The sequence below is a fragment of the Schistocerca serialis genome, chromosome 2 (assembly GCF_023864345.2).
Source record: "Schistocerca serialis cubense isolate TAMUIC-IGC-003099 chromosome 2, iqSchSeri2.2, whole genome shotgun sequence".
In the NCBI taxonomy this organism is placed as follows: Eukaryota; Metazoa; Arthropoda; class Insecta; order Orthoptera; family Acrididae; genus Schistocerca; species Schistocerca serialis.
The window spans coordinates 647,606,505-647,622,185 of NC_064639.1; the positions used below are offsets into that span (position 1 = coordinate 647,606,505).

General features: G+C 41.1%; 1 protein-coding gene across 1 annotated transcript in view; it reads left to right on the plus strand.

Annotated features, from left to right (window-relative positions):
- Positions 1–15,196, plus strand: part of LOC126457721 (alpha-amylase-like) — a 21,660-nt gene extending 6,464 nt beyond the window's left edge. Inside the window, exons 4-11 of the mRNA XM_050094256.1 lie at positions 2,699–2,814; positions 3,322–3,449; positions 3,545–3,667; positions 4,898–5,019; positions 10,211–10,427; positions 12,818–12,936; positions 13,020–13,175; positions 15,122–15,196. Coding sequence (XP_049950213.1) covers positions 2,699–2,814; positions 3,322–3,449; positions 3,545–3,667; positions 4,898–5,019; positions 10,211–10,427; positions 12,818–12,936; positions 13,020–13,175; positions 15,122–15,136 — 996 coding nt within the window. The 3' untranslated portion in view covers positions 15,137–15,196. The remainder of the gene's footprint in view (positions 1–2,698; positions 2,815–3,321; positions 3,450–3,544; positions 3,668–4,897; positions 5,020–10,210; positions 10,428–12,817; positions 12,937–13,019; positions 13,176–15,121) is intronic.
- The last annotated feature ends 485 nt before the right edge of the window (positions 15,197–15,681 follow it).

The window sequence follows — 15,681 nt, forward strand, 5'->3', positions numbered from 1 at the left end:
TTACCTTTACGACGGCGGAAAAGTTCATATGAGCTAATGGTCTATGTATCATATAAAAGTCAGCTCAATCTGATTTCTTGATTTGTTAATGTGTTTCTGGGACGGAGCGTGTAGCCCACTGAACACATGCGGAGGCGAATGTTCAATATCACGCAAGTATTAACCCAAACGATAACTTTAATGCAATCATTCTGGTGTTGGTCTGAAATTATGGGGAGATATCATAGAAACCCTTCTAAATTCTTTGTTGCCCGCCGATGTCAGGCAAGCGTACCGGTATGCCGCTGTCCACATATGTGGCCTCAGTGTGTAACTGAGCAGGTCATTTGAAATATGTGGTGGATCATAAAATAACGGAACGCTGCTACTGTTCCTATTCATTCTCATTCTGTACCAGAAGAATCTTTTATTTGATAATATTTGGCTTATAAATACGTTCTAGGATATGACTGGGAGTTATTACTAACTCATACAGGTTGCCTCATTTATCTTGACCACCACAAATAACTGTTTGTCCAGATGCAAAATACAAAATGCTTCAAGCAAATGTTCTTTAGTCGTCAGGAGGACATCAATCAGCATGATTGCCTTCGTTGTAGCTTTGTTCTTTACAAAGATATACACAGGGATATTACTTTTTTAATTGGCACTCTGTATTTTTTATTTGGTAATTCATTTCCTCTACTAAAGAACTATTCAAAATGTATCGCAGTGTACCATTCACTGAAACACAACGTTGTTAATTACATAACACGACACTGACTTTGAGCCTGGAATCACCAACTTGCTGGAGTCGTCAGAAAACAAATGACAACCAAGTAAAAATATAACACAAAATTGACTTTTGAGTCTCTTGTACCATTGACCAGGAGTAGAACATTCAAAGGTATTCAATGTGGTGACCCAGGACCTCGATACACTGATGCACTCGTTGAATGAAAGAATTATTTACTGCTTCCAGTGTTGCCTGCTGAAGAGAATTACAAACAAGCACGATACGTTCCTGCATGTCCTCTGGAGTTGTTGGAATATCGCGATAGACAACGTCTTTAATGCATCCCCAACAAAAAAGTCCAGAGGATTTCAATCAGGAGACCTAGCAGGCCAAGTAACTGTTCCTCCTCGAACAATCCATCTGGCATGATGCCTTCGGTTGAGAACACGACGTATTCGCAAAGCATTGTGTACAGGACATCCATTATGTTGATACCACATAATCATTCTGGTTCATAGCGGCACATCATCCAGAAGAGGAGGAAGTATTCGTCTGAGGAATTTGACATACGCTGTGCCCATACCATTGATGAAATAATGCTCAATAATTGTAGTACCAAGCATCCCACACCAGACGTTCACTCTCCATTGACGCTGATGTTCCACCTGTCTAAGTCATAGTGGGTTGTCGCTGGACCAATAATGCATGTTCCTTGTATTTACCTGTCCTTTGTTTGAGAAGGAACATTCATCGGTAAATAGAACATTGGAGAAGAAGTTCGGGTTGTCGAGGATTTGCTGCTGTGTCCACTGACAGAACTGTACACGATTCTGGAAATGATTCCCATGCATCTCTTGATGTAGGTGTACATGGTAAGGATGGAACCGGTGACGTGTAAGAATACGATGTACACTGGTCTTAGGAATGCCAGTCTTGTGTTCAAGCTGTCGTGTGCTCACATGTGGATTCATAGCAACGGAAGCGAGAACAGTAACTTCGGCCGCTTCGTATGTGCGAGTGCTAAGACGATTGCGTCGTCGTGGGTTGAAACTTCCCGTTTTCTGAAGCGTCGCAACAAGACGAGAAAACATCCGTCGGGAAGGTGGGTTCTTGTCAAGATATCGCTCTCTGTACAGTTCCGCTGCCTGCGTAGCATTTCACCTACCTTCAACAACAACAACAACAACAACAACAATAAAAGAAACGTTATGTCGATGCAGTTTGTACGAAGGACAGCCTTTACTGTATGCCTACTCTACACAACAGTATTTAAAAGGACTAAATTACTGTTCTAAATGAAACCGTACATAAGAAAACAGTATTGCAAATACTCAATTACTATTCTGCTAGCTTACATTCCCCATAGATGAGTAGCATTTCTACCTTCTCGTCGCTGGTGTACATTCTACTCACACAACTCCTCAACTGAAGATGGTTGACGGAATGACGGGTGTGCGTTCTCCTTATGTTTATATTTGCGCTCTGTCAACGTGAGCACGTGGATGTGTTCCATTACCCCGAATACCTTAACCAAGCGCTGGGAGCGTCAACGTCAATGTCATGTTATGTAATTAATAACGTTGTGTTTCAATGAATGGTACTCTGTGATAGATTTTTGAATAGGTCTTTAAGAGAGGCAATGAATTACCGAATAAAAAATACAGAGTGCCAATTAAAAAAGTCATACCCCTGTTTATACCTTTGTAAAGAACAAAGCTACAACGAAGGCAATCATGCTGATTAATGTCTCCCTGACGGCTATAGAACATTTGCTTGAAGCAGTTTGTAATTTTCATCTGGACTAACATTTATTTAGGGTGGTCAAGATAAATGGGGCACCCTGTATATTATTACCGAATTTGTACCAGTGTTAAAAATCAGTAAATAGCAGAATATTCTCTACACGTATTTGTTAGCATTTAAATTGTTGGACAGCCCTGAGTCAGTGTTTGGAGTGAGTACAATTATCATATCTCACCACAGGTACGTAACTGTGAACTTTCTGGACTCCACGATCTGAATGACGGATCTGATTCTGTGCGTGGAAAGATTGCCGCCTACATGAACACTCTCATCGGCAAGGGAGTTGCTGGTTTCAGGTAAATTCACCAAGCAGAATTATTGTGTGTGTTATGTAACTATAGCACAAAAAGGAAGTGTGTCACCAGGAAATCCTGTTGGCCTTGATCAGATTTGCTGTACGTTACTCAGAGAATGCCCAGCAGGTGATTTAGAGTGACTAATGCTTTCTTTTCTTTTTTTTGTGAAAGAACAGTTTCTTTGAAAAATGTATACATCAGCCACGTAAGTGGAAAAGTTATCATCTTGGAAGTTACAGTCCCTATTTTATAACATAAAACTGTTTCATGGATGCTACCTGGCATGCCAATAAATTTTTGTAAAGTCGGTTAGAGACCTTATATTCAAATTAAATATTTTTCGAAAGTGCTTGACAGAATATGTATATTTCTGGATAATGTCAGCAAAAGTAAATATAAGAGTCAATGTAAGAACAACTAGAAAAGATAGGCCAGAAAATTTCACGCTTATTTGTTTTCCGCCCGGTTAACAGCTCTGTCTGTGACGGTGTTATTTCTACTCTTCAGAATTGACGCAGCTAAGCACATGTGGCCCGACAACCTGGCCATGATCTACAGCCAGCTGAGCGATCTGGACAGTGGTGTATTTGGAAGCGGGAAGAGACCTTTCATTTACCAGGAGGTCATTGATCCTGGTGAGACATTAAACATACCTGACAGGATGTATATTGAAACAGTATATGTTACAAAGATCAGGAATTATATGATGTGGTTTTCTTTTCATTTTTAGGCACTGAAGCGGTCAAGAAATCTGAATATGTTGGCCTTGGAAGAGTGTGCGAATTCCAGTATGGAACCGAGCTAGCAAAGTGCTTTAACAGACAAAACCAGCTGAAGTGGCTAGTCAACTTCGGTAAGAAAAATTATCTCACAACGCATGTCATTACATTGTGGCCTAATGTCCTCAACTTTTACTTTAGAAATGGTAGAGTTTACGTGTTGGGACCAACATCCGTCTGATTCATATCTTCAAATCTTTTCTATAGTCATTAGAGATATAATCAGTTCCTATGCGTGATGCTGCAGGGGTAACACTTGCACCTTGCCGACATGTGGTATAGACATTACATCCTATAATGAAATTTGCTGTTTGATTAATGATTTCTAGTTTGCAACTTGTGATGGCTAATTTTACACTCACGGCATGGCACGGAACATCACACGATGATAGTGATGTATTCATCTCGTAGACAGATTAGACACTGCATGTTATGCAGCTATCTTGATGTCGTGAAATGGCTGGTATCTTCTTCTTCCTCTGGTGCTTCTAATGCGTCAATTATTATGTAAACCCTTCTCATGCATAACCGAGCCCAGCTTTTGTTCCTCCTCTAAATGTTTCCAGTATTTACCTTTTCATTCCCCACGTGTAACGCATGCACGTTGCTCACTTTTTCTGTCCATTTAACGCCTTAAATGCTTCTCCAAATTCACATCTGGAAAGCATCGAGGTAGTCGTCCTCTCTCCCTCGCAGTGTCCGTGGTTCTGCAAAGTAAGAACAACAAGTCATACAATACAGTTCACTACAGTTTTCCTTAACAGCTATTTTAATGGACCATGGGAAATGCTTCCATGTGTAAAATATTTATTTCATAACAGGTATTCTTGTTTTTATTTCTTGGTTACATGCCGTGTCACGGGTTATTTTACATCCTAGCTACGGAAAGTTATCAACTTCTTTCACTAAATTATTAGAAACTTTCACTTTTACCTTCTTTCGTTCTCTTGTAAAAACCATTGCGTCAGTAGTCTTTACATGTATTTTAGTTCCATATTCTTCACAACTAGTTTTTCAGTTCCTTTAAAATACTGTTAAGTGGATTTTCATTTTTACTTAGTAATACCATGTCATCAGAAAATCTTACACATTTGATTATTTTTTCTTGTACTGTCAAATCACTCTTTTGTTGGAAGCAGTTTTTAACAGTTTATGTGAAAGAAAAAAGACTTGTCTAACCCCTCTCGCAGTTTCATTTGTATCTGTTACCTCCACTCTTTTTCTTACTCTTACCTTTTGTGACTTGTCGCAGGGTCTGTGTATAATGCAGTACAAGGCGCTTTATTCTCTGCATCTAATTTCAGGTGAATCCTGGGGTCTAGTAGCCGGAAGCAGTGCCCTTGTGTTCATCGATAACCACGACAACCAGAGAGGTCACGGAGGTGGTGGCAGCGTCATCACCTTCCAGACCCCTAAGCTGTACAAGGTAGGTTCCTGTCTTGTAACTGCTCGCAAAAGTAACTACTTTCATACATCAGTATTTTTGGACGTGTGTTGCAGATAACTCACTTTACCGAGACATGCATTTCTCTTTGAGTTAACAATCTTAATAATCATCACCTGAATTAGTATCAATTTTATATGACGAAGAAAATTAAATATCAAGCTTAATACACCAACACCAAAATTCCAGACTTCACTTTTTTGCTCAATGTAGCGCACTTATTGCGTTTTGGTTGCAATGCAAGGAAGGACTGAGCCGTGAGGGATCGACCATCCTTGCCAACGTAGATACATGTCAACGTAATTTATTAAACTCACAACTACTACAATGGAAACAGATTACGTTAATTAAAAAGTAAACACCGTCCAAGCGGGATGCAGTAAATAATACATCCAAAACAGTTGCTTAAGTCCCACGTGTGTGAACCCACAAGGACTAAGGTGCTGCCTCACGACAACAATGTTAAATTACACAGCAATATGCTTTCATCGTGCAAGAGACAAAGGGGGCTTTACAGTGTGACAATGAAACTCAGATTTACAAAACACTACTTTACGTAAAAATGCCACTTGAGAAGAAACACTCATCAGTAGAAAATATAAACATTAGCACCTTTCAGATACAATAAAGTCTGAAAAGGCGACAGGATACGCAATAACTGGGCTAAACTCGGCAAACTCTTAAACGGGAGGCTGAGCAAAGCACCACATTAAACAGTTAATGCCTTGAAGCTCCCTAACTACACACTGAGAGCTACTACACGTCCTGGCACCCAACAACACTTACGCCTTCTTGGGCAAAGATCAGATTTAAAGACGTGACGCGACTATCCGTCGTGGCTCGGCTCACACAACGTAACTAATATTTCACAGTAAATGATAACAGCCAAACAGTCGCAGGATAAAGATTTTTTAAAATCCTTGACTACGCTTTCGATATATCTAAATATACCTTCATCAGAAGTAAAGTGCACTAAAATCACATCCTGCAGTAGAGATATATAAAAAAATCGTGCCAAATGCGTCCTGCAACTGTTTGGCTGTTATCATTTACCGTGAAGAATTTCAACAGTTGCTGTTTCAGCCATGTTTAAAATATTGTGATAACTTGTATTCCCATCAGTATGGGAGTAGTGAGTTTGCGTATAAATAACAATAATTTGTATAGGCACTACTTGGCTGCCCTAAGGAGACACAGAGACTGCAGTAGGATACAGTTCAGTGGGAGTCAAAGACACACAGCAACGTCATCCGAAACAGATGAAGCACTGAATTAGTAGTCATGAATTTACGGCGTTAAAAAATAATCACTGAAATGAACTATATGACTATGAAATAGGTTTCAGTATTAAAGAGAAAGTGCAATATTACAGTTTTAAGGTTAAATACTAGCTAAGAATTGCAAAATACCTTATTATATCTCAAAATATATTGAAGAAGAAACGCCGAAAGAGACAACGGAGTGGATGAGACACTTGGCTCGCATTTGGAAGGACGGAAGTTCAGATTTGGTTCATCTATATAACAAAGGTTTATCGTGGATACCTTGCCCCGTTAATCGCAAAACCGTTGACAGTCCCTTCAGAAAGGAGACGGTCGATTTCGTTCCCTTCCTTTTCAATCTCAACTTGTGGCCTGTCTCAGTGACCTGATCTTGATTTTTGACCTTTGAAGAAAATACGTAATGTTTGGGTTACCTTTACAGGCGAAAAACACTTAAATAAATAATACATTTAACTAAGACTTTAACGTTTGAAATTTCTGGTATGCTAACTAGTTGTGCAATACATTTTGTCTAAGTGGGGGTATCTGACTTTGCAGAAAACTCTCATGGACAGCCGCAAATGTTAGCACACTGCTGCCTGCGTTCGGAGAGGTGTGCCGGCCGGGGATCGAATCCGCCCGGTAGATTAAAGGCCCGGCGGATTAACGACGAGGCCCGGTGTGGTAGCTAGCCTGGATGTGGTTCTTAGGTGAATAACGGGCTAGTACCTACGTCATGTCCCAGTTAAAAACGTTTCTCACACTTTTATGTGGGATAATAGACTCTCTTCTCTCATTAATGCGACCACCCATAAAAAACTTCAACAATCACCTTTCGGGGCACCGACCGCTGAGAAACGTAAAGGAACAGAGCCAGTGAGGTTCTGGAAGGCATCAACAGGGACGTAGAGTCAAACTGAATCCTGTGCAATGGTCAGGTGCCCTAGGTTGAAGATCCGTGGTGCGTAAAGCCCGATGCAGGTGGTTCCTCAGATTCTTGACGGGGTTTAACGCTCGGAGTCTGGTGGCTGGTAAACTCATCCTGGTGTTCCTCGAACAACGCACTAACTCTGTGAGCATTGTGCCTATGCATTTACGGGTGGACATGGCCTCCAAGAACGTGCATACTTACGTGGATCCATTCTGCGTTCCATTATGACGAGGTACCCAGGAAATACCACGAAATGCACCCTTTACTTTCAGATGTTTTGTGCTTTACACTCAAACAGCCATCTGTTCGACGGAGCATAACGCGTGATTCATCTGAAAAGGCCACCTGTCGCCGCTCAGTGGACTTTCATTTGCCGTATTGGCGTACAAGTTCCAAATTCCAACTTCCGTCGCCGATGAAAAGCAGTCAGCATGGGTACTTGAACAAGGCGCCTACTGCAGAGGCCCAAACACAACAACGTTGGCTGAACGATTGTTGAGGGGATACCATTAATAGCCGTTTGGTTCATCTTGGAGATCAGTTGTGCCACTACACGTCTCTGTAGCGTCGTTTACTCCTGAAATCTATGGAGTGCGCCACAGTCGCCTCGGGGCCGGGGATGGATAGCGCCATTTTACCATGCACGGGATACTTTAACCAAGGTGGCACACGAAAAGTTCACAAACTTTGCCGTTCCGGAAACGCTTCCACCCTCTTACCGAGAGCCAATACTTGTAAAGCATTACAAGTTTATTTGGTACCTCTGTGGACAATATCACATTGAGCCATGGACCCAAGATTGTAAGTACAGGTATTATTGGACAGTGAGCATACGCAAATATGGTTGTGGAAGAGAGAGATGAAGTCCTTATGTCTTCTTCAGTGTATTCTCTCACTCAGTTCTTCCATGAGGAGCTCGTTAAAAACTTCAAGCTCGAAAGAGTGAATCCCCTCACAGTATACAAAACTCTTGATTCTTGATCCTAGCCCGTCGGCTGACAACAAACAACGCAAGGCATGGCCAAGAACTTTTTTTCGCCTATGAGAGGCGAAGTCATTAATTGTTACAACAGACCAGTTGTTGTGTGCGTCTGTTTGACGACTTTTCTTGAAAAGGGGAATGATCCGTGCTTTTTGTCCAATTACCAGGAACGCTTGGTTCCTCCAACGGAGCTTCTTTTGCCTAATCTACATAGAATCGCGTTTGTATCCCATCACGTCCAGAGGCCTTTCATCTGTTGAGAGATTTTAGCTACTATTCTATCCCGTGCTCACTTATTTAGAATTATATTATTTGAGGTTCGTGCGAGTATGTAAAGAAGAATCCTCAGTGCAAATTTATTCTGTGAATCAGTTTTGGAAAAGCCCGTTTACTAATTCGACCTTCTCTCTGTCACCCTCCGTTTCGACACCCTTATGATCAGAGAGTATCTGTACAGATGTCTTCAGTCCGTTTACTTAGGAGTTTCAGTCAATTCGGTAGACAGAATTTTACTTTCGATTCCCTAGAACGCCTCGCGCATGGCTCTCCTTACTCTAGTTTTGATGTCGTTCAGTTTTTGATTGTCGTTCAAGTGACTCTGAGCACTATGGGACTTAACCTCTGAGGTCATCAGTCCCCTAGAACTTAGAATTACTTAAACCTAACTAACATAAGGACATCACGCACATCCATGCCCGTGGCAGGAGTCGAACCTGCGACCGTAGCGGTCGCGCGGTACCAGACCAGCGCCTAGAACCGCTCGCCACACTGGCCGGCAGTTTTTGATTGTCTAGGAGGTTGTGGTTTAGATTTCCAGTGAAGATATCTTTGTGATTGCAGCACCTCTCGAAGACGTCTATTGAACTTGCTCGATTGGTGCTCAAGATTTTCAGTACTTGAGATAAAGTCTCCATGTAGAACGCTCAAGTAATCTGATTTCTGTTTTTCTGTTGCTCTTGTGAAGCAAAACTATCCGCCTACCGTACGTTAACACACTGAAAATTGCTGCATTTTTCCTTGACGCAAGATGACCTTGTCCCACACAGAGATTGTCCTTACAGAGAATTATGCCAGTAAATTTCTTTCCAGTTTCTCTCCCTCTCGTAGAGTTCCAGAAAAGCCCCTTGGACGCTACATTTGCCTTGGCATCTTGGTCTTTCGTTCAGTTCGTCTGCTCATACATAATAATTCGGACATACTTGTACAGAGAAACGTTCGCTGTACTTTCGCTGAGCTTTTCGACCGTTACGTTCTGCTGCTGCATTAGGAAAGAACAGGTGTCGCAGTTCTCTCCACGTGTATCGCTTCACGTTACGTAGTGAAACAGTAAGAGAGGCAGTACAGCGCTACATGCTACATGCTACTCAGTGGCTCAGTACGAACGCAAGGCTGTCATAAAACTAAGCCTGAAACAACTTTGGTGTAGCAGTGTTTGAAGAAGGAGAATTTTTAGTCCCTTCTCCTCGGGCGAATTTGCATAGGTCTGGTGCTCTATCAATCTTCTTTTCCGGCACCTGATTGCTTAGTGGAATATATTTGTTGTTGATTCTATCGTAGTATTAGTTAGAGTGGGCGTTACATTTTTGAACTCTCTGTATATGTATTTCACTTGTTGTAAAGTTTTCCCCAGATCTTACACAAACTATGGTAAGATCAAGTAGAAGAGGTCGATAAAATTATTGGGATTAAAGTTTTATAAGAAACCCAGTCGAATCTGCAAAATTACCTACACAAATATTTAGTTGTAATGCGAATTTTATTAAACTTTTTTTGATTTGTGTATTTCCACCCTCACAATTTGGTCTACCACTAATGTGATATACCACTACCTATAATAACAAGTGTAGAATTGCAATTGTGTACGCTGTACCATAAACAAAGTGCATGTCTCGCAGTTCTCTCCGTATGCAGTGCTACGCGTTGCTCAATGGAATAAAATCATTGGAAAAACTGTAATTAAACCCGCTTATGATATTTATTAGTTGATAATATTTTCAGATGGCGAACGCCTTCATGTTGGCGTGGCCGTTCGGCTTCCCACGAGTGATGTCCAGCTACGAATTCAGCAGCTCAGATGACGGACCCCCACAGGACAGCAACCAGGCCATCATCACTCCCACCATCAACTCTGACGGCTCCTGCGCCCGCCCGTGGGTGTGCGAGCACCGCTGGAGGCAGATATACAACATGGTCGGCTTCAGGAATGTCGCTGGAAGTAAGTACATACTGTCATTTGGCCCGTGCTCTGGATAACTTCGTATGTATTTCTAAAGGATTATTTTTTCTAGCAAATTGGTATCGTCCATTCACGACCTTTTTCTTACATTTTTTATAAGTAATTTCTCGAGATGTAATAGTGTGGTGTGTACATATCAAGTGAAATTTTTGATTACGCGAACGAAGAAACGAAACCTAGTCTACTCCATAAGCACGTGAAACGTCTCTAACCCACAGTGGAATAGGATTTACACTTCAGTTGTGCTGTGAGTTCTTCTGTAACGGCTTTACATCATTGAAAATACATCGTTGAAATGTAGCCTTATCTGTAATGTTGGTAGCTTTCAGTGGCTCAGCTGGTAAACCCATACTCAGCACTACATATTTGGAACTAGATGTGGCTGGGTTAATATTTGCTCATCTATTATGAGCAATCCGGCTTTCACAGAACACATCTCATTAACTACATTTTTAAATAGTGAGTATTGTCCACAAGAAACATCTGAGTCCGGTGCCGAAAGTATTTCAACAGCTGTCGTCACAGTCTTCTCTTATGCACCGCTGAGAGCATTTACTAGCATGCATGAGATGTTTCAGGGAGTGTCATCGCAAGAGAAATAATTATTATCTACAAATGTAATCACAATTCTCAGGAATTGTAGCCTTGAGAGTTAAATGATACTGTTAATATTGACTTTGAAGCAATAAGTAATTCAGATTTTAATATCGTATTTTGATGTAACCTGACAGTATATAATCTAGTGTTCCGACATGATTGCACTATTGCTGCGTTCCATACGTGTGCTGCAACTTAATTAACGATCTTTGTCTACTGCCGAAGAAGATGGACGTGGACTTAACATTTTGTTTCGTGAGTAAATTCAAGTTCTAAAAAGGAACGTACCTTCAACGTACAATGAAACAGGAGTATCGTAAGACGACGAATTAGTATTTTCAGGTACATTGCTGAAAAATCTGAACTGACAAACGCTTGCAGATGGGAAGCTGACCCTAAATATCCCGCGCTTCAGAGGCGGATGGAATGGGAAGAATCCTTCTATGTGCCACAATGGTACATACCCTTTACCATGCAGTACACAGAAGTTTTCAGACTTAGGATGAAGTGTGTGGTGCCCGAGGAAGAGAAACCGTGTAAAAGAGAAACAGCCTTCTAAACAACGGCACGCATAGAACGACCTTGAATAAGCCAATCGCAGCCTAAGTTTCAGAGCGGCCGAAGATGGCCGCTGTTCCACACACAAACCAGCTTGATATCCTGACCTGGCGAGGATCATAGCTAGCAGCGATTCTCCAGGCTAAATGCTCTGCTGGAATTAGTTGACTTGTTTTGTCATGGTGAGCCGTGCCAGTGATGTGTGAGCATCATAAACGTCCCTTAAGCCCAGGTTGAGTTCTATACCAGACTTTAAGTATCAGCATATTTCATTAAGCAAGTTTCTTACACAAACAGTAGCATTACAATAACAGTAAGCAACGTTATTACACTCTCTGTTATTGGAGGTCGTTTCCCTTTTCCTGATTTTGCTCCAAACCATCATCACATTGTCTTTTCCTCTATTTTCCATCGACCTATGATAATTTTTCTTTATCATACGTTAGTCAGTTTTTTTCTGTTACAAGGAGAGACACAGAAGCTGCTGTTGCTACTAGCCCTGGTTCTCGTACGCAGTGTTGTTCCAGTGGACAGCGTACAAAATCCCTGGCGGGCAGTAGGAAAACTATTGACGCTAGCGTAAGAGATTGTTGTGAAGAGCGTTACGTGACCAGAAACATTAGATACGCTGCCTGATACAACATTTTTCTGATACATTGTTTTTCTCACACCAGCTTCATTTTATATGCCTGTGATTTCCTCACTGGCCTGGAAAAAGTGTAAATGAAATCCCTTAGCACGTCGTTAATATTCATTAAACACTAATCACCGGTGGCTACAGACAAGTGTAATACATACCACCCTCTGGCAGGCACTTAAGTGTGATTTGCAGAGTATCCATGTAGATGTGACACACTGAACTGTTGTCTCTGGAGCTTTATGTATTGTCGCTAAACATTAAACGATATTATCGTGAAATAGGGAGACAGAGCCAAGGATATTATGCACGAATCGAGGTGTCGGTCATTAAAACAAAATTCAATGACCAACTTTTACCTGAGAGAATGAAAATGTGTTGTTTGCGCCCACCTATAGAGGGAGAAATAATCGTTTCTCCAACACGCTTTTCGAGAGTGGAATGGCAGAGAAGTAGCTTGAAGGTGGTTTCATCAACTCTCTGGCAGGGACTTAATTGCGAATTGCAGAGTAATCACGTAGATGTAGATGTTACAGACAAATCCAGTACATGACATTTTCTATCGTTATCTTTGCAGCTACCGAGGTTGCCAACTGGTGGGACAATGACAACTACCAGATAGCCTTCTCTCGAGGCACTGTAGGCTTCATTGCCATCAACAACGAGGCCAGTGCGGACCTGAAGCAAACTCTACAGGTATGTCCAGTGTTAAGATGAGCTGTGGTGCCCCGAAATGTGACGCGATGCAGTGACAGTAACGAGGCGGTCTCTTGTTACAGACTGGTCTTGCGGGAGGCACCTACTGTGACGTCATTTCTGGTGAGGTGAGCGGCAGCAGCTGCACAGGCAAGTCAGTCACCGTGAACTCCGACGGAACCGCCTACATCGAGATCCTGGTCTCGGAAGACGACGGCGTTCTCGCCATCCACACTGGTGTAAGTAAACTACAGTGCTAATTTCATCTGTCGCACTTAATTCTCTCAAATCGAGTTTCATTGAGTAATAGACGAGCTTTCGTACAAAAAGTTGCCATTATGGTGGACGTGTCTCTACCATTCTCGAATTCTGTCGTTTCGGTTGTTGTCTTCTTCAGTCAGAAGACTAGTTTGATTCTAGCTCTCCATGCTATTCTATCCTGTTCGAGCTTCATCTCCTAGCAACTAATGCAACTTCCTTGTTAATCAATCTGCTTACTGTATTCACCCCTTCGTCTCTCTCTACAACTTGAACTCCACATACTTCCCTCCAGTACTAAATCCGTGACCCCTTGAGGTCTCAGAATGTGTCCTATGAACCGAACCCTTCTTATAGTCAAGTTTTGTCACAAATTTATTTTCTCCCCAATTCTGTTCTCCCCTCATTAGTTACGTAATCTGCCCATTCTGAGGCACCACACTTCAAAATCTTCTATTCTTGTCATGTCTAAACTATTTGTCGTCCATGCTCCGCTTCCATACATGACTGCATTCGGTACAAGTACTTTCAGAAGAGACTTCCTGGCACTTAAATCTATACTCGTTGTCATCAAATTTCTCTTTTTGAGAAAAACTTTTCTTGCCTTGCTAATTTACATTTTATATCTTCTCTACTTCGACCATAACCAGTTATTTTTCTGCCAAAGTAACAAAATTCATCTACAACTTTAAGTGTATCATTTCCCAATGTAATTCCGTCAACGTCACCTGATTTGATTCGACTACGTTCCATTATCCTTATTTTCCTGTTCTCGGTGTTCATATTATATCCTCCTCTCAATACATTGTCCATTTAATTCAATTTCTCTTCCAAGCCCTTTGCTCTCTTCGACAGAATTACAATACCATCAGCAAACTTTTAAGGTTTTTATTTCTTCTCACTGAACTTTAATTCCTACTCCCAATTTTTCTTTTGCTTGCATTACCGCTTGCTAAATGTAAAGACTGAATAACATAGACAATACGCTACAATCCTGTGTCACTCCCTTGTCAACCACTGATTCCCTCTCATGTCCCTCGACGTAGCTGGCGTCTGGTATGTGTATATGTCGTAAATAGTCTTTTGCTCCCTGTATTTTACTCCTAATACATCCAGAATTACAATTATGGAGAAATCATGAACTATGACGTGCATATTTCACTGAAGCAAGATCGATGTTACGACACTACACAGTCTGCAGCATGAAATCCATTACAGTTATTTTGCTCAATCGAATTCTCACAGAATCGCTACGAGAGTCTTAAGTGTTTGGTATTTTATCAGGGAAAATCTGTGCATCACCCGCCAAGTACAATCTTCCAATTGTTTATCACTTAACAGTGGAGATCTCATATTGTAAAACTTCACATCACACAATACCGACATCTCATTCTAATACGATCTGAATGCCTTGTAACTTTCAGAGCTCGCAGGTGTGCTTTCCTTTTACTAAACAGTGTAGTGGAACTAAGCTGCAACGGCGCAAATAGAAAATTCGTCACATGATCTTCAGGTAATCATATCTTCTGGGGCAGAAGTGAAACGTCGGACCAGAATAATGTTTACCCTAACGTACGACTACAGTATAACAACTTATCCACTACCTGTTGCATACGATGGAGCGCTACATTTGCTTATAAAAAGTAAACTGTATGATATTGAGTCTGATTTACACTACAGTTGGATACGTATCGCGAGTATACTGATCGCTAATGTTTATTTAAAAATTTTTGCAAACTATATTTCAAAAGATCGAAGTTAGTTGTTGTTACAGCCATCACCTGTTCATACTTGCTATACTGTCTGAAGAATGGTTAACTATCGAGAAGAACTAAAGCTTCTGTTAGTGTTTGAACAGACATTCAAAGAAAATTAAGGGTAATCGCTTTCATCGTCATTCACTCAACTCTTTTCTGTTTTATTGCAGTCAAAGGTCGCGTAAACATCTCCAGCGGAAACTGTGGATCGAAGAGACATGTGCTGCGTCATCGCTGAGAGACTGAAGAGACTTTATGCCACTAGTAACTTGCATAAATTGTATTACTTTTATAGATTCTCTGGCTGATGTAACATGACACTTTGAACTCAGTAATAAATTTTTTTTTCTGTTTGTTGCTTGTAACACGTAAGCCGTGTCTTCCATTTCCATTACACGCTTTCCCTTTCTTCTGAAAAACAAAAGCACATTCTGTCTTTGTCAACTATTCCTTCAGGGAAAGCAGTATTGGGACTAAGAAAGGCGATGAGACCGTGTCTGACCTCAACAAAACCAATGTAATCATGAACAATAATATGTCCAATAAAATGTTTATGTTTCTAAAGATAGATTAATGAAGAGACAAAGAAGAAATATTATGCGGAATAGTTGATTGTGGTAACAGAACAACTGTAAAAAAATTACTTACTTCATCAGTAACTTACTGATTTTAAAATTGTCTATTTGCTTTTCGATGAGGCAACGGACTTGCCGCAGTGGATCCACCGGTT